Source organism: Alosa sapidissima, chromosome 20 (assembly GCF_018492685.1).
Source record: "Alosa sapidissima isolate fAloSap1 chromosome 20, fAloSap1.pri, whole genome shotgun sequence".
Classification (NCBI taxonomy): domain Eukaryota; kingdom Metazoa; phylum Chordata; class Actinopteri; order Clupeiformes; family Clupeidae; genus Alosa; species Alosa sapidissima.
The window spans coordinates 982,157-1,002,497 of NC_055976.1; the positions used below are offsets into that span (position 1 = coordinate 982,157).

Consider the following 20,341-nt stretch of genomic DNA (forward strand, 5'->3'; position numbering starts at 1 on the left):
TAGCGAAGCTAAGTAACATAGTTAGCATGGTTATCATTGTAAGTAGAATTGCTAGCAAACATAAGCTAAGTTAGCTAAGTAATACTATTAGCAACAAACATGATTACCCTCGCAACCATCATAAAAACAGCTTTATTTAGCATTGCAACAACCATGTCTACCTAAGCAAACCCATTGTAACCATCTCTACATTATTGGTTTTAACACTATATTTTACACAATTTTTGCATTTTCATGCACTGGTAATTCCTTGGAATTACATTTCTAGTTTAATATATTGTGCTTTTGACATTAATAGGTTATCCTAAATGTATGCATACACGGTCAGTTAGGCTATTCTCTGCCAAGCAAGATCTCGTTCCTTGGACGCTCAAGTATTGCTCTTTTTTGTTATTACAGCTCTCTCCTCCTCGTAAGCCTCGAGGAGAACTTCACCCCACCTCTGAAAAATACAGTGCTCTTCATTTTGCCGTTTTCACTCATTTTAAAATAACAATAACGTTGGTTCTACTTTATTGATCTGAAAAACACTTAGCTTATCATGATCCCTGAACCCTTCCCTTTCGATAGACACCAGCGGCAGTTCTAAGGGTTAATGGTGTGAGATTGCAGGCTCCTTACCTGTTTGAGCTTCTCATCTGTTAAACGATTCAGCTCAATGATGAATTCACTGTCTGTGGGAGATATCTGTGCCATTGGGTCAATAATCTTTATAATGTCCAGTTGCTCTCGAAGACCCATTTCAGTACTGACTTTGCGGCTGAGGTATTCAATATATTCCACCTAGAAAGCAACACACCAGAGAAAGGTTCATGTACATAACTGAGAATCCATTATAACTAATCTGTGCAGAGGTAGGGTCATTTTTTTTGTGATCACAACACTGTTACTTAACTATTAGAAAATGTTGACATTTTGGCTTTTGAACAAAATTTTACATTGCAGATCTCAGAAGAATCAATAGTTCTCTAAATAACTAGGTACTTTACGTAGTTTAGAATAGTTAGACCTGTTCATCATTGGTCATAGCACTCCATGGAAGTTCATCAAGGTTCCTGTGAAGTTTGCTCCTTCTCTTAGAGATCAGACAAGGTGAGCTTGGTATGCTGGGGATGATGTCAGACAGCACATCACTTCCACTGGCAATGTCACTTCCGGGCAACTAAAACATAAAATCATGACAGGAGTTCACATTTGTCATACTACAGTACAAATACCAGTGTTTACAGGTTCCAACCAGAGGTCACTTTTATCAATCATTACCAATTTGCAAATGACGTTCATGTAGTGTAATGGCAAAGACAACAAAAGGAGGAACATTTCACAACTAATAACCATATGTAAGAATGTGGCCAAAACTGGTACTGCAATCACTTTCAAATTACTGTAGAGAGGTGTATTCCCTCCCCCTCCCCCCTGACTTGAGGTTGCCAACCCGGATGTCGAAACATACTGACTTCGTGATTAGTAGATAGGTGGAAGGTGGCGCAACAGGCCAAAACACAGAATGACATGACAAAACACAACATCAACATCAGTTGAGGGCTGCAACTTCACTTTTTAAATGACAATATCCTGGCCAGACTACTGTTGTCAATGATATAAGTATTTGAAATGAACAGGATTTCTTAATGTCTAGTGACATATTAGGGCCATTTTATGATTAATTGAAATACATTTCTTACATACAGTTCCTTTAACTGGCACCATGATATGGTATAAAAAGACCATCCAAGAGAGGCAAAGCTCAGATAGCTGTATGTATCGGAAACACAGTTACAATTTTAAGCATTTTCAAGCATTTTATCCAAAATTCAAGCACTTTTCAAACCTTGAAAACACAACATTAAAATTCAAGCATTTTCAAGGATTTCAAGCACCCGTACGAACCCTGCTTTAACCCAGGAAGTTAACCCAGAAGCTCCATGGAAGCTCATGTTGTGTTGCTGTGTTCTGCTCAGCTTAGCTTCCTAGCAAGCTATAGGTGTGCTGTATTAGTTCAAGCCATAAAAGGTTGTCGTTAGCATCACACTGCAATAGTTTATTTCAACAATATCTCTAGAGGTGAAATCAACGTGCACACTCTTTCGCTTTCTTTCAGGATACCATCCCTAGAGGCCTCTTCCTCCAGCCTTTCCCTGCTGGTCACCTGCTCGTAAGTAATGTGTAGAGCCTATCAGACATTATTTGGTTTATCTTACATGATCTTACATTACAATTATGTTGTATCCAATAAATTGAGAATAAATATTCTATAAGGTGAATAGCCCATATGATGTAGTGACGCTATCTGCCATATTGAAGCATAATTCCTTGTTGCCTGTGGTTGCAGAAAAGGAGCGCTAAATAGGCTACGCATCATTCAAAAAAATGAGCAGGTGGCAACTAATTTATCTAGTTGACGGCACCTAGCATGGCACATGGCACCTCCCAGCTCCTTTTCTGTCTTTTTAGCAATCCTTTTCCAAGATGGATACTTTGTATCTCTAATGCAGCTTTATGGTCAATACTCTCGTTTGTGCTTTTACATGTCACACACACACCAACCATGTTGCTGCATCTGTAGAATAATAACACTGGCCTGCACTTCCCAACACCAGTCTGCACCTGAGTGCGTGTGCCTCCAAAGGAAGTGAGGTGGTAGTGTTGCTATGTTGCTTGTACACTTTCACTGCCCTCCTAGAACTCTGAGGTCCTCAAATAAACTACTGCTCTCAGTACCTCAGAGTCGTCTAAAAAATAAAGGTGACCGTGCTTTTTCAGTAGCTGGGCCCCAAGTTGTGGAACAATCTGCCTTTTCATATTAGATCCACACCAACTATTGGTGCTTTTAAAGCCAAGTTAAAAGAACATATGCCATCAATGGATTTTAAATGAAGTGTGGAATGTAATTATATAGACTATATATGTACATATTATTTTAGTTTTATTTTCCTGTTGTGCTTTTTTGTCTTTATTCATTTTGTCTTCTATTATCTATTTCTTTTTCTTGAGCACTTTGGTCCACTGTTTTGTTCTTTTGGCAGTATGTAGTATGGAAGGTGAATGACCTACCCATCCTGTGTTTCGGGTGGTTTTCGCCAAACATAGCACTTGGAGTTCAGTCCAAAAAGTTCAATCTTGCACTTGCAATCTTGCAAAAGGAAGCTCTACGAAGTATTAAATCAGGGGGTTGAGGACTTTTCCAACCCTGTTATTCTAGTTTTTCATTTTTTATTAATTTTCAGAACTGTTTTTTGCCTTTTTCCCCATTATTTTGATGTTGTACAGCTAAATTTGTAAATAAAACTGGAAAAAGATTTTTTTTTTTAAATGGGTTTTGATTTCAGGCTGTATGACAAATACAGGGATTAAAGTGAAAAAAAATGAACTTTTTTCAGGCCATAAGTCATACATATCTACCTATAGAGATAGCAACCCTTTTGCGGTCGCGACCTATTGGTTTTTAATGTACAAAAAGATGCAAACAGCAAAGTAAAGGGAGTATTCACCTTATTCACACGGCGGCCATTGTTTAAACCAAAACGAGGCTACAGGGTACACTTACTAGAAAATTAATGCCACCTACAGGTGAATGCATAGAACATAACAATCCTATGGTTTGTGTACCCTGTAGCCTCGTTTTAGCCGCCAATGGCCACCATGTGAATAAGGCGAATTGAGAGTGTTCTTGATTGAGATTTGAGTTTTCCTGATGAACAAAAATATAATTTAGTACCATCCCTGACCATTGCTGATTAGCCATTGCTGTTCTTTTCTACTGCAGCAATATTGTAGAAAGGCTTTAACACACTCTTATTTAATTACTTCAGGCCAAAAGTGTTTAAAGGGGAGATTTTTTTCTTGTTAATATGCAATTCTACACCAAGTAAAATCTATAAAATCAAGTTAAGACTTCCCATTTCCTCATCAAAGTAACGAATCAGAACATTCTAGATATTGTTCATATTTCCATTTGTTGCCTCATCCGCATTTAATGAAAACATGGTAATTTTGAGTTTTACAGACAACTCAGTTTTCCAATGAGCAGCAATACTGTGTGTGCTCATGCAGGAGGTCTGCGCATTTGATAACGACAATCTGGAGATGGTGCTTTTGTCTTCAGCAACAGATTGTATAAGGTTGACAAAAGGGTTGCGATATGGTGAGGGACAGGTCGTGTTGCGCTATGAAAGAACATGCGTAGCCTACTTTCTAACGTAAAAACGGTCAGCCATAGATAAACGTAGCCTACCTCTGTCGTGGTGGCTAGTTGCACCAGGTAGGGAAGATGTCCTGAAGTGCACGAACGTTAACCTTATGGCGGTCTTCTGATTGGTGGCATGCTAAAACGTTTTCATATTGCATCCATAAACAATTTTCTTGCAGCGAACCGCGCAAAAGCAAACCCCTGGCGCTTTAATTTCTTTACACCATGGCTTGTTAGTTCTCCCCCGTTTCCAACAGCTGCCCATCTCCATTTATTTTTTTAACTTTTGACACCTGCTTCCTTTAGCAACAACGCATCCATGACAGTTAGTGGCCTTGCCAAATAGACGCACACAAATCATGACGCTAATATGCGAGGTTCTGGTAGGCCTACTGGTTATGGTTTTGTGCTATGAATGAATAATATTTTATAGCAAAGTTTTAAGTTGACTATTTTAATTGTATGGTTATTTTTTGTCAACATACACTCACAACCTACTGTCGTTAAAAGTGAGGCCTAAGCAAAATAGGCTACAAGGCTGTCTGCGTCACAAACAGACTGACCCCCTTACTCAACAGTTCGCGATGATGACAGTGATATTATTTTTTTTATGCTAACACGCTCAGTCAAAACCTTCTGTCGCAAATTGTGAAAAACATTGTTGTACATGTCATAACAGACGGGATAATAAATTGCATAGGCTACGGTTTATATTGCGTCGCTTTACACATAATGTTAGTTGCATTGATTAAAAACTGTAACAATAATAGTAGCCTACATCGGGTGGCATAGAAGGCTATCTGTTCAAGTCATACTGTAGGTGACACCCAAAATGAATGACCTCCCCTGACAAGAGTTCGCGATAGTAAGAAATTGTCTACATTGATGCACGGAAAGAACACAGCCTACGCTTCTTCTCCGAATTCGCACATAGAGCTCACAATATCATATCCAAAAAAGTTAAACGGATTGGCCAACCTCATCAGCTGTCTCTAATGTGTCACTATAATCCAACTTTTAGACCGTTATAGTCCTCCATATGTGTTCGTGTTCTTTGGAAAAGCAAAGGTGATAGCCACCCCCTCCTATTTTTTTTCTCATCGGATCTGCATCGATCTCAAATATGACATTTCTAAAATCAAATTGACGGAAATCCGTCCTATGACGGAGAACTTTAATCCTTGCAAATAAAGTAACAATTTCAAAGGGGTATGATGATTTTCTATAGGCACTGTATGTCCGACTTCGACATCGTTCAATTAATCCCTTTTGTTTCAAATTTGCGGATAGGCTGATGGTAAGCTTGTTTTTATGCTGGCAACAAAAGGGTTCACAAAAGTTATTCTCTATTCTAAATGCTTACCGCCATGGTGATAAAGAGAAAGAAGTAGGCTATGATATGAAATGTAAGCTGACGGTTGTCAAATTTGCCAAAAAAATACGGGAGAAACAATATGGTTCATGCTCTCTCATGCTGTTTTATTCATGCCGAAAAGGAGGGAGAATTAAACATTAGGCATGTTCCACTTTTGCATAAATAACTCCTGAACGGTTTTGGTCAGGGCTGAAAATGCAACTGTATTTGACAGAGGACAGATTGCTAGTGACAAAATATGAGCTTTCAGTGTGATACGATCTCTTTGTAAATTACGTTTGATTAAAACGTGTGTCATCTGTTCTGGCTATCCCCGCTATTTGGATCTTATCTCACTCAATGAACAACATCTCAACACTATTATTATTTGGAGTATTTGGCTATTACTTGGAGTTTTACGGTATTATTTCTTGTCTTTTTAGGACCTACATTTTTTTTTGCTTTGAAACATTGGTATTTCTTTCAGGACAAGCAAATAATGAAATAATGTTGCAAATCATGTAAACACAATCATACCTGCCATTCAAACTCACTGTCAGACCAGTCCCAGTATGTACTGATGGACGACGACACATCACTGCAGACACTGCCTTCTGGGAACAGATCATAGGAGGTAAACTCTTGGTCATCTAGCAGAGAGAAACTGTCATCCTGGTCTCCAACTGACACTGAGGAGAACAATTCCTCGCTGCATTCTGAACTTGCCACACTTGTGCCACAAGATGTCAGGTTCCATCTGTAAAAAAAAAAAGAAAAAAACAATTTCATTACATGAAATTCCTCGTGCTCAAGAGCCAGCAATACTTTTTAAGTATAAAAACTTTATTTTAAGAATAAAATGCTGTATACTTTTCAAAAATTAATCGCATATATAATTTTGGCTGTGAAAGTATTTTAAATATTTAAATTCAAATGAATCATTGAATAATCAGCATTAGTGACATTAAAGTTCAAAAACTCTTTTATTATTATTTTCACTGTTCAAATAATTGCCATAATAATCTATGATATGACCTAATATGCTGAGGAAATAAATTCAAAGTGCTTCAAATTCAAATAAATTCAAAATCAAGTGCTTCGGGAAGAAGTTTTTTTTCACATACAAGGCATTTCAGGCCACAGATATAACCTAGGGGACACAATGAAAATAAATTAACACTCCCCTCAAGACTTATTTCTTTGCATTGATGTGCGACTAGAGTTGATGAACTCCGGTCATATGCAAATTCCTTGCTGCAGACATTGCAGAGGACTTTATTTTCAACACTTTATTTTTTATCAACACTATCAGGCCATTTTTTAAAAGTAAAATGTTCCAATCAATGATCCAGGCAGCACGTTTTCTTCTCTCTCCTTCATTTTACAGTCTAATTTTTACTGACTAGAATGACTCGTGGTCAAAGGTCATACGGAATCGATTAATCTGCACTAATTTTTTAATCAGTTATTTTTTCTCAAATTAATTAATCGAAATTAATCAGTTATTTTGACAGCCCTACTAAATACACTATATAAGTTAAATTAAGAGGGTGATCAAGCATAAGACGCTTGTAGTGACAGGGCCGGGACTGGTGAGGTGCTAAAGGGAGTGAGTGTCATGGTGAAGGTGCAAAAGGTAGTCCAACATTAGTCCAACAGTGCAAGAGTAAGGTCTAGAGACCAGCATAAACAATATAGACAAATAGGAGAGTAAAGTATAATGTAGACAAGGTAAAATAAAAAAATATTTCAGTGCAAGAACAGGTTGAGGTAACAGGGTTATAGCCAATCATTCATTCAGTATTGTATCATTCAGCATTATTACCGTACAGCAAAAAAAATAAAATAAAATAAATAAACGTACATCAGTGGTTCTCAGGTGTAGGGACCAGGGTCCCAGAGTTAAATTAACATTGGTATCAAAGGGATCTACTACTAGGACCTTGGCCTGAACCTGCGTTCATCTGATGCGGTCTCGTCCTAAGGGTGTTTTGTAAGAATTTAAGAAATGTTTGTATATTTTAATTTTTAAATGCATCAATCGGGTGCACTTTCAAAATACATTCAGAGGTCAGACTTGCTTATCTTTATGCTTATTTTTATGGAAATATTTGTGCTCTAGCAATTACAATTATAATAGCAATGTGTTGCAATTTCAAAACCGGATTACTCAAGAATCACTTATTGCACAGAGGCATGCTGTATATCCTCGTATTCGGTACGGTTTGCTGTTTATTGTGATATTGGGTTTGCCATGTGTTGGGTGTGAAGCGTGCAAAATGCAAATATGATTAAATTGCATGTAAGTTCAATGTTAATTTTCTCGCGAACCATTTATCACAGCAACTTGGCGCTCATATCATTGGAAAGCTTAGATTCCGTTCACATGATGTGTGATATATCTGTATAGGTTTAGTTTAGTTGAACCTCATCTGCCAGGTATTTGACCTACCAGGTTGACACTTCAACGTAAAAAATACTCAATAAATACTCAAAGCATACCTGAAGCTGGGAAAATGTGGGGGGAAATGCGCCTGGGATGACTTGTGAAGTAGCAAATGAGAGAAAATTTAGAAAATTCCACAGACAGGGGGTGCTCTTGAACCCCCTCACCGTCTCTGAAAGCATAACTAGTCGATCATGAGTGGCTCAACAGGTAGATCTATAGATAAACTCATCTTTCAGGCATTTGGCCAACCTGGTACACACTTAAGCGTGAGAAATCGGGGGTGTGGCGTGTGAACCTAATCAAATGTGTAGGTCTCACGGCCAATGCGTGAGAGTTGGCAGCCCTGTGCTAGGCTGGAGATAAAAGTGGTATCGCCGCACTCAGAGAACAGCTGGATGAACTGGATAAAGGTAAAAATTAATTGTTTAACTCAAGGGGGTGTGGAAAATGAGTGTAATTCCCCAAATGGTGGACTATCCCTTTAAGAATAAAATAATAGTAGTAACTAGAAAATGTAATTCCGAGGAATTACCAGTGCATGAAAATGCAAAACATACGATGTAAAATATGCAGAGTTAGATAATGTAGAGATAGTTACAATGGTAGACGTGGTTGTTGCAATGTTAAATAAAGCTGTTTCTATGATGGTTGCTAGAGTAATCATGTTGGTTGCTATGGAAACTGACATAGACTCTTTATATCAATGGTTGCTATGTTGGTTGCCAGGTAGGCGATGGTTTAATATAGTTGGCTGGAGGCATAGTATACTGAGGCATAGGCATAACTGACAGTTGGAATGGCTGAACTGCTAAATAGTTGAGTAGTTTAAACGGTTACATTATTTAATAGTGAATTATTGTAGTGAGGACTTTTATTTTGAAATAGTTGTGTAGAGGAAACAGTTGGCGGGAGTCATAGTTGATGACAACTGACAGTTGGAATGGCTGAACAGTTAAATAGTTGGATAGTTTAAATCAGGGGTCTCAAACTACCGGCCCACGCCCGGCCCGCGACCTACTGTCAAAATAATAATGTAATTCGGCCCTTGAGGGTATTTTTAATTATGACAAACAACAACACGTTGCCATGGCGCCGCCGCGTTCGGACGCCTTTTTGGTTGCTCCGCCTAACTTGTGCTTATATTTACTCTTTTACCTTTTATTAACCCCTAATTTTTTGCACTTTTCCACTGCACTGATTACGTATGATGGCGTTACACTCCGAAACATCGGAAATGAATTGCCTTTTTTGTTTCGGGATGTTTTAATTGACGATTCTACCTGGCCGACTGAGATTCTCCGAGATGCATCAGGGAACCATGGAGACGCATCTCGGCGCAGAAGGAAAAAACACCGAGGAAAACGAGCCGGGGCCCGTAACAGATTGCGGAATAGAGCTCATAGGCCTCCACTGCCTAGCATTCTCCTAGCCAATGTCCAGTCTCTTGTGAACAAGATGGATGAACTAAGAGCGAGGATACAGTTTCAAAGAGACATCAGGGACTGTAACATTCTATGCTTTACTGAGACATGGCTAACTGAACTTGTTCCGGACAGTGCCATCACTCCGGTGGAGTTTTTCTCTGCTGCTCGCTCTGACAGGACTGAGGAATCTGGAAAATCGAAAGGTGGCGGTGTTTGCATCATGACGAACAGCAAGTGGTGTGATCCTAGAAATGTCACCGTTCTCTCAAAGTCCTGCTCGCCTCATCTAGAACATCTAGCGATCGTCTGTCGACCCTTCTACCTGCCCCGTGAGTTTACTTCGGTAATATTCAACGCTGTCTACATTCCTCCACAAGCCAACACAGATGCTGCGGTTTCAGAATTGCAAGAAGTGTTAAATAGACAACAACACACGCACCCTGAAGCTGCGCTTATTGTGGCCGGTGATTTCAATCAAGTACATCTGAACCGGTCCATGCCTGAATTTATTCAACACATTCACTTCCCTACACGTGGTGACAACACACTGGATCACTGCTACACACAGTTCAAGAACAGTTACAAAGCGAAGTCTCTACCAGCTTTCGGAAAATCAGATCATGCCGCTGTTTTCCTACTGCCTATGTACAAACAGAGAAGTCGGACGGACCCCCCAGTGACGAAGGAGGTCAAGCGCTGGACTGACCAATCGGAAGCCAGGCTACAGGACGCCCTTAGCAACGTTGACTGGGAGATGTTCAAGACGAACTCTGCTGACATCAATGAGTTTACGGAAGTATCATTGAGTTACATCAATATGCTAACTGATTCCATCATCCCAACTGTAAAGATCCGAAGCTTCCCTAACCAGAAACCATGGGTGGATAGAGAAGTGAGAACGGCATTAAAGACACGCACCATGACTTATAATGCTGGGCTTATTTCAGGGGATATGACGGATTACAAAGCAGCATCTTATAGTTTACGTAGTGCAATTAAAGATGCTAAGCGGCGCTATAGAGACAGAGTTGAAGCTGATTTCTTGGAGGGTGATCCAGCACGAGTGTGGAAAGGACTCCGAACCATCACTGGCTTTGAAAGAAAGTCCCCTCCTATGATGAATGTGAGTAAAGCCCTCCCTGATGAACTTAATGCTTTTTATGCTCGCTTTGACATGAAAAACACAGACTATATTGGACTAGCTGCAGCATGTGAAGCAAATGAGGATGCACCTTTCTGTGTCTCTGAGGTCGATGTGAGCAATGCCTTTAGGAGGGTTAATTGTAGAAAAGCTACTGGACCGGATGGAGTTTCTAACAGGGTTTTGAAATCCTGCGCTGCTCAGTTAGCTCCTGTGTTCACTTATATCTTTAACACATCATTGGCTCAAGAGACAGTTCCTACTTGCCTCAAGCAGTCTGTTATTGTTCCAGTACCGAAAAACAAAAGTCCATCATGTCTGAATGACTACCGCCCAGTAGCCCTGACGTCTACAGTGATGAAGTGTTTTGAGAAGCTTGTGAAAAACATTATCTGCTCATCCCTCCCTGCCTCCTTCGACCCCCTCCAATTTGCTTACAGAGCCAACAGGTCTACAGAGGATGCCATCTCAAACCTCATGCACACCACCTTAACTCACCTGGAGGAGGGGAATGGGAATTATGTGAGGATGCTGTTCATTGACTTTAGTTCAGCATTCAACACGATAGTACCTCTCACCTTGGTCACAAAGATGAAGGCCTTAGGACTGAACACCACCCTGTGTCACTGGATATTTGACTTCCTCACCAACCGTTCACAAGTGGTTAGAGTGGGGGGTCTGACATCTGACTCATTAACCATCAGCACTGGTGCTCCCCAAGGCTGTGTTTTGAGTCCACTGCTGTACAACATCTACACACATGACTGCAAAGCCAACAGTAGTCATACCTCCATCATCAAGTTTGCAGATGACACAGTGATCTTGGGCCTGATTAGTAACAACAATGAACAGTTCTACTTGGATCAGGTTGATGAGGTGGCACAGTGGTGTCAATCTAACAGCTTGACACTGAATATCAATAAAACCAAGGAAATGGTAGTGGATTACAGAAGGCAGCAGCAGATCTACAGTTACACCCCACTAATGATCAGCGGGCAACCTGTAGAGAGAGTCACAAGTTTTAAATACCTTGGTGTCCACATTACTGAAGACTTAACATGGACTGTTAACACTCAATATGTTCTGAAGAAGTCCAGACAACGACTCTACTTCCTTCGTCAGCTAAGGAAATTCAAAGTTTCTACATCCATCATGAAGGCCTTCTACACTTCAGCGGTTGAGAGTGTTCTAACTGGTAGCATCATCACCTGGTATGGGAACTCCACAGTTAGAGATTGTAGTACTCTGCAGAGAGTAGTGCGCTCAGCTGAACGTACTATAAGAACTCAACTCCCTGCTCTACAAGATATCTATTCCAGAAGAGTACTCCTAAGAGCCCAAAAGATTCTGAAGGACTCTTCTCATCCTAACAATGGATTATTCCTACCGCTGAAATCAAGAAGACGCCTATGTAGTCACAAAGCCAGAACTGAGAGACTCAGGAGAAGTTTTTATCCCCAGGCCATCCGAACTCTGAACTCACACTATACTGACTTTGCACTCATTCACTCCTCAGCACTCATGACCCCCCCCCCCCCCCCCCACACACACACACACCCACACACACCTACAAGACTTTTAGCACTTTTACATCCCTCTCCCTATGCTACAGACCTTTTATTAATTTTCTTATTTCATCACACGTCAAAACACACACACACACACACACACACACACACATATCTGACTTTCTCCAACTTTTGCACACTTTTTATTTATTATTTTTGATTTCTCCTCCATCTACCCATGTCCTTGATTGCCTAGCCTTTCTGCCCCCCCACCCCCCACCCCACCCCCATCCCCAACACACACACTTACATCATCACTGTCATCACTTCACATACATACAGCACTCCTCTACATACTTGCTGCACACTGCCCCCCCCCCCCCCCCACATACACAGCACATTGTCTTTAGGATCTTCTCCAACACACATCCTCTACATACTTACAGCACACTGCCCCCACCTACCCACCTACACACTACACACACACACACACACACACACACACACAGTCACTGCTCCACTCCCGCCCACACACACATCTTCACTGTCATCACTCACATACATTACATACAGTACTCTGCTTGCAATAGTAAGTCCCTTCCTTGTATCCTTGTATCCTTGTATCCTTGTAACACTGATTAAAATAGACGATAGATCCAAGTATGGTGACAAATCCCATTTGTACTCTCCTCCACTAGTTGCTAGACATCCAGAGCATCGATTCAAACCCAAATTCGCTGCACAAAGTTTTCAGGAAATACTTGTAGCCTATTAGGCTACACGGGAGAAACACGAAGACGTACTTTTGTTTGTAATGACGCAATGCACCGATGCAGTCAACAGTTTTGCATAAATTGAAGCAGAAATAGGCCTACACCAAATGTTGAAAAAATGTTCACGTGTGATGAAGTCTTGGGTAGGCTATGTTATTCACCTATTCTCAGGGTGCGATTTGTGTAAAAACCAGAGGGGGATGATTTTGAATAAGTTTGTAACCCCCCCCCCCCAAAAAAAAAAAATGAACGAATGATTCATAGCCTAGTAATGTCATGGCTAATAATAGCCTATATTAATTTTGCCACCTTTGTAACATTTTAGTTTACCGTGGTATATGACTTTAATCAGTGAGTGTGCTTGGTATGATGATCAGCTCCTCTAATGCAGGGTAGGACTACGTTTTGACAAGCATACAAATTCACCTTGTTCTTGCCTCATCTGAAATGACTCCTACTTTTGCTGCCTCCATCCTTTCTGTATTTGCTGTGTAAAAAAACGTTGTATATGATGGCACTGAAGTCTTAAGTTAGTGAATTGGCTAACAGTGTTAGCTGGCAACCAAATAGCCTACACATTGCGCTACACGCTGCGTAGGCTACGTGCATTCTCTCTCCTGCTGATTTGCGTTCAGTAGCCAAGTGCGTAATATTGCAAAAGTTGAAAAAATAAATGTGTTTATTGTAGCCTACAGAAAATAAATAGCCTACTATTATACTGTCAGTTAATTGGCTACAGTGCAGTGAAGAGTTTAGAGAGTAAAGTTATAGGGCAACTTGAAGTTTTATGAAAATAATTTACGAACCAGAACATAAAGACCATGAAGCTTCTATTTCTTGCAGCTGTCAAAACACCCGCTAGATAGTTTAAATACCCATCAACATTCGTTTTTGCAGTACAGATTATTTCTGAAAAAGTTATTTGTCTACTAGGCCTAGCCTACTGGCTGATTTATCAAATGAGTGCTTTCTCGTTCGTCCTCCGCAAACTACAGGTGTTTCGGTAGAGAGCCATTGAATAAGCGATGCCAAGCAATTTCTGTAACACTTTTTGTGACATTCAGCAAATATCTCCTCAATTAATGTAAGTTCCTTCGGACAATAGGCCTACGTTCTACTCTACGTGCAGTTGTCCTCCATCTCAGTTGCATCAGTTTTCTAATTTTGAAGGTTCTAAAATATGACGATATGCTTCACTGAATCCTTCTCGTTTTCTTTCATTTGTCCAGCTAACTTTTCCATTGAAACTAGCCATTTATGATGGATTACACACTCGACATTCTGAAAAGTCCTGTACGATCAAGGCCAAATTAAGTTATCACGCAGCCACTGTGAGTGCTGTGCATGAGTGCTGACGGTGACGGTGCGTTTCTGATGTCAGATTATTATGTAGGCTAGCATACTAGACTGTCTCACGTTGCAGCGCTTTACTTATATGAAGTAGCATTAATCAATATGAGGGGCACAGGGGGATAAATGTTGTCCCCACCGGGGATAAAAATAATTTAGCAGAGGTAGGGACAGGAAAACCAGAGGGGGGGAAATCCCCACCATCCCCCCCTACAAATCGCACCCTGCCTATTCTGATTCTGAAGCAGAATATCTGCCTTTTGGAGATTATGATCGATCGTCTATTGACAGTGATAGTCACGGTGCGTCTGTGATGGAGGTGCGTCTTTGCTTGTATACGACGGTGTCCATTAAGCATACCATGCTTATTTCGACCCTCTGCCCAATATACCTGGAGGTGGCAGTGGTAATCGTGATGATGGTGTCCGTAATGGATGTGGTACAGACAGCAGGGGTAGTAAAAATAGGGCTCTGAAGAACTACAAAGTCACCCATGATAGGAACTGATTTGACCAGGCTACTTTATTGTAGGCCTATAATAACGGTTTGTGGTTATAGGCTAGTAATAGTTTACTATTGTTGGTTTACATCTTAGGCCTACTGTTTTCCTGTTCATTTGTTATGTGGGTAATATGACAAAAAAGAAAGTAAACCTGCTCAAATATGTTCCAACATCAGAGGCGATTGCTCGAAGACTACAGGTGAAGCTCAGCCTCCTCTAATATCACGGAATATCGCATCAAATAACACTATTACATTAGCTTCTAGCCTACTATTCCAACTACAACATGCTGAAAACACGTTAATTTTCATGGCTAGTTTGTTCAGCAATAAGGTTTTGCCGGTCATTAATTGTGATTTTGCACCCGTAATACATTGCTGTGACGACACAATCCATCAAAAAACCATGCAAAAAAAAAACATAGACGCTCGGCTTCACTGGACTTTCAATGGCACTACAGAGTGGGCTGATCTCAGTGCAGAAAAGCTAGATCTTTATTGGACAAACGCCACAAAATCGTCATTTCCAGGGAAGCCCGGCGTCTCTGGGAGTGAATGGGACAGTGGGATGGCCCGGACGCCGAGTTTCTGTATGATGATTGGAGGAACAGTCATAGAGGCTGGACTTTTTTTGATGGACAGCATATTTCGCGATCTGACAGGAAGTGGTTCAAGTTCAAGGGATGCGTTAACGTTAGTGTTGGCAGGTGAAGTCAAGAGGCAAAGCAAGTTGCAGCTCAAATTCTCATAACTTGTGAGCAATACAGTCGGTTTCTATTTGTCTTTGTAAATAGCATACTGTAAATAAAACCGTAATGTGGAGTTACAGAGTTTGTGACTTGCTTTTGTTTCAGTTGTGTATTTAGCTTAAGTTAGGTAGCGTGCTATATAACGGTGTAGGCTACATTATGCTAATGTTTACTTGAATTTTAAAAGCCCACCAGGGGAGATAAAAAATAAAACAGCAAGGCAGATGAACGTATACAAAGAAGTACAGTGGGCAGTGCATCGACTCGGCCAGCTTCCCTCGCGGTCCGCGCGCAGGATCACACGGTATCACGCAACTTTAATTTGTATTTTTCCAGTGACGCTGCAACAACCCAAACAACCGGCAGATGTCTCAAGTGAGCAGGGTGTCTCGTAAAAAGAAATGGAGCCTGGAAAACCCTACACAGACTTCACTACAGACTTTAGCAGACTGGTTTAGAAATAATTTAATAGCCAGAAATATGCCTGCCCTGCCCTAATAAAGAAATATTTGGTTAACTGCGAGTGAATCCCGTTTGCAGCCGTAGAAGAAACACAGGACAAATTAAACATTCCGGTTTTCTCCGAGTGCAACGATGATAGACAGACATCATTTGGACAAAATATAGAGCATATTAACCTCCGTTGCTCAGCCAAAGGCCTTCCTGTTACGTCCTGTTATCACGGAGTTACAGGCGATAAACAATTTTTGATGGTCACAAGTTTACTTCATTAGGGACTGTTCGTTATTTATTTAAGGGGCTACCGGAGGAGTTTTGGGAGCATTAGTCAAAAAAGACGTGACCCTCCCTCGCCAGCAAGAAATTTTTCTATGACCCTCCAAAGTGATTATGAAAAAACGCATGACCCTCCCCTTCAATTTATTGATGCCTTCTGTAGGCTACTGGGTCAATTTGGGAGCTTGCATGCTACCACTCCTTTCTTAAAATGCCTTGAAAAGGCTGTCATTTGCACAATTTCATAAATAATCACTGGGACCGAAACATAGCCTACATAAGGCTACTTTGAGAACATTTCCTAATTCACCCGACACTAATATTCAAAATGTTGAAAACTATTTCGGCATAGCCTATAAGCAGTTTAATGCAATGTTAGTTGTAAACTAACAACGGGCTACTTGGTGAGGCTTGGCCTCACAGATGCGCTCGTGCCTTAGATGGCAAGAAAAATCTTCACGATATAGGCCTATTAACTGACCGCCCGATTCACGTTGGCTGGGGGGCAGCGGGGGCCATCAGACATTTGTGCCAGTTAATCCGGCCCTGCCCCCAACAAATCACACCTCTGTGACAGTTTAAAAGAAGTCGGGAGGACTCCTAACTCACAGACCTATTCACAAACCGGTTTTGTGGCTTTTCGCCATGTTTTGAAATCCTATGCGGCTACAGGAGCTTCCAATCGTGAGGAAGCAATTTTGCATTGTAGGCATAACTAACATGCAATAACGTCACCAACAACAACCAAAACTAGGCTACTCATTGTCAACATGTAGCCTAAATTAAATGTAACATTATTGTGAATCAAATTAAAACGTTCCCTTTTGCAAACATAGGCATAGGCATAGTAACAGATTAATTTAATAATGTTACAAAGATACTACATCAATCCCCATGTTTCATTAGGCTAGGCTATTTGTTTTGCCTTACTCTTGATTCATTTAATCATTATTCAGTTATTCAAAATCTTCCGTCCTTGTGTAGCGCACGCGGTCACCTGCCACTCATCGTAAGGGAGGTGTTTGGAATCATTCCCGCGTTACAATCATCAGCCAATCAAGGTGGTCACTTCAGTCAAGCTCGTGCATGAGTAAAAACGTCATCCATAGGCTGTTACAGCTAGCTCAGGGGAGATTGTATCACTAAGTAGTAGGCCCTACAGCCTGAGACATTCACAATAAAAAAATTGCCTTCTGCATTTTTTATTTGCTTTTCCCTCCATTGTACCAAACTTGTACTGAACCGTGATGTCTGAACCGAGGTATGAACCGAACTGTGACTTCTGTGTACCGTTCCACCCCTATTCTCTACATCTGACTTATGCATTTATCATGTATACAGACCTTACTGTTCTGTAACTGACCCTAGGCAGATGGGTCAGGCCCTTGAGTCGTGGATCTGCTTGAGGTTTCTTCATATATGTATCTCCAATTCTAGGGAGTTTTTTCTTTGCCCCAGTTAGTTTTGTTCCCTTGTTCAAAAGGATCCTTGAGGCACCACTCTGCGTGTTTAACACAGTAATTGTGAAGAAAGAATACAATCCCAGTGTTTTGACTTTACAGGAAGCAACTAAGGGAAACGGAGGTATGTGACTGCTTGTACCAACACTGGATTTATACTGTTTCTTCACAATTACGGAGTAAAACACACATAGTGGTGTCGTGAGGATCCTGTTCATGTTGCACAGTAATAACATTTTAAGTCTGTTAAGACGCACAAACACAGTCTAAAATCTGCCCCCATAGCATAACTTTGTAGCCATCACTCACACGCCACACGCCAATTATGGGCAAAATGATTATCACGATTATTCATCACGATTCATTGATTTTAGTAAAAAAAAATAAAAAATTGTTGCACTGTCACAAACATTTTGGACCGCTATCTGGCTCACCGCTTGGGAAGCTCCCAATTCTTTCACCTCTTCTTTTTCTGCTCTTTTTTTGAAGGCCTTTATGCTCACTCCCTTTAACTCTCTTGCAGGTAGTTCTTGCAAAGACTCAAAGTTAACGTGAGGAAGAGCAAGCATGTGTGGCATTATGTTTTGTGAGATCTGTGAATTACGTGTCTCCTTTTAACAAGAGTTGTGTGCCCTGCTTATCTTATAATTTGTTCTTAGTTAATTTAGGTAAATCTGAAATATTTCCGAATAACAGATGATCCGCCTCAAGGGACAAGCTCCTTGCCTTCTGCTATGTCAGACATATGCTATGTCACTCTTTTAACAGAATGCTGCCTGCCCACACTGATCCACATGGTCAGACCGGTTTAGGGAGCGCTTGACTTATTTTGTTCTATGCACTGCAAAAACTGCTTATCTAATAAAATCTAACCAAGTGTTATTAATCTTATATCAAGATGAAAAAATCTAGTTAATATTGTTTTCAGTGTAAAGAGACTTACCTAGCTCTTTCACGTAAAATCATTTAACTTAATTTAAGAAGAATTTGACTCCTTTTAAGACGTCTCATCCTGAAAACAAGCAAATTTGTCTGCCAGTGTGTTAAGCAAATTTGTCTGCCAGTGCGTTAAGTAAATTTGTCTTGATAAGACTCCTTAAAATAAGTCAAAGTCTTCCTAAATTAAGTCAAAATGATCTTTCGAGAGTGTGCTAGGTAAGTCTCTTCATACTAAAAACAATCCCAAATAGATTGTTTGATCTTAATATAAGATTAATAACACTTGGTTAGATTTTATTTTTTGCAGTGTGGGCCAATTTTATTATGGGTTGACAATGTTCATTTAATTGTGGGAGGCCAAAATTGTGATCAAGGTCAAAATTCGATTAACTGTGCAGGCCTCATTGTTGGAAGTTAATCTCATGTAGGTACTGCATTGATACAGGTTTCAGGTGATGTTCGAATGTGGTAACCTTTCATTACCTGTTGGTGTTGAAACGATGCAGTGGATCTGTGCGATGACAAGAAGACAACTGACATTCAAACTCGCTTATATCCGGTGTGCCATCATCACTCAAGTTTACCCTCTGGGACAGAAGCGGGTAGGGATCCTCAGGTGTAAGAAACTTCTCATAAAGGTCCTCCGACATTAGGAACAGCTGAGACAGCACTGAAAAGAACAAGCAAAAATGTTTAACTTAAATGTACAAACCTTTTGCAAAGAATGCAAAAATGACATGCTAGTTGTTGACATCAAATGTCATACTGTTTAGAAATTCCTGAGGGTCCTTATTGGTCATTATCTTGGGTTCCGGTTTCCGACCGACCCTGTCAATTTATGTGCGACCCAAATTTATTTTATGAGCTTGGGGAAGAACACTAAATACATTAAATAAATCCACAAATAAAAGGCGAACTATAATTACATTAATTATCCCTTGCGTTATGTATAGGGATGAACGTATTCTCTCTTTTACAAAGTAGCCTATGCACAGCTGTTCACGAAGACGATTGTTTTCGTCACTTACCAAGGCACTCGCAATTTTGTCCAAACACCGCAATTTTTTCGCAAATTTAACCAATCATCGTAGTTTCACCGTGAAATTTCACCTACCACAACAGTCCCTCACGCAGAATATTGAGCTAGATGGCACACTTACTTCTGCACCTTCTGCATATGACACCAAAGACTGCCCTAACGTGTTCGTTCCTCTACAGTTTTGATGACAATAAATAGAAGACTAACGTTAATGATCTGCTTACTTGCATCTCTCAACCTGGTGTTGCTAACCTACCAAGGCTATTGTGAGTTCTTGGAGAGTTTCTGCTTTAATGTCTTTGCAGGATGTCAGAATAGCCTCCCAGAGCTGCTGCTTGGATGGGAACTGCCTCCCACCCTCATAGATCTTTTGCTTGATGATGCTCCAAAGGTTCTCAATAGGGTTGAGGTCAGGGAAAGATGGGGGCCACACCATGAGTTTCTCTCCTTTTATGCCCATAGCAGCCAAGTATCCAGAGTTATTCTTTGCAGCATGAGATGGTCATGCATAAAGATGATTTTGCTACGGAAGGCACGGTTCTTCTTTTTGTACTTCGGAAGAAAGTGGTCAGTCAGAAACTCTACATACTTTGCTGAGGTCATTTTCACACCCTAAAGGGGCCTACCAGCTCTCTCCCCATGATTCTGGCCCAAAACATGACTCCGCCACCTCCTTGCTGATGTCTCAGCCTTGTTGGGACATGGTGGCCATTCACCAAACATCCATTAC

The 20,341-nt window shown here is 40.6% G+C and overlaps 1 protein-coding gene across 1 annotated transcript in view; it reads right to left on the reverse strand.

The window, feature by feature from the left end:
* fam199x (family with sequence similarity 199, X-linked) overlaps positions 1–20,341 on the reverse strand; it is a 42,171-nt gene that overhangs the window by 7,007 nt on the left and 14,823 nt on the right. The window contains exons 2-5 of the mRNA XM_042074571.1: positions 19,056–19,242; positions 6,081–6,300; positions 1,010–1,162; positions 622–783 (exon numbers count right to left, since the gene is read on the reverse strand). Coding sequence (XP_041930505.1) covers positions 622–783; positions 1,010–1,162; positions 6,081–6,300; positions 19,056–19,222 — 702 coding nt within the window. The 5' untranslated portion in view covers positions 19,223–19,242. The remainder of the gene's footprint in view (positions 1–621; positions 784–1,009; positions 1,163–6,080; positions 6,301–19,055; positions 19,243–20,341) is intronic.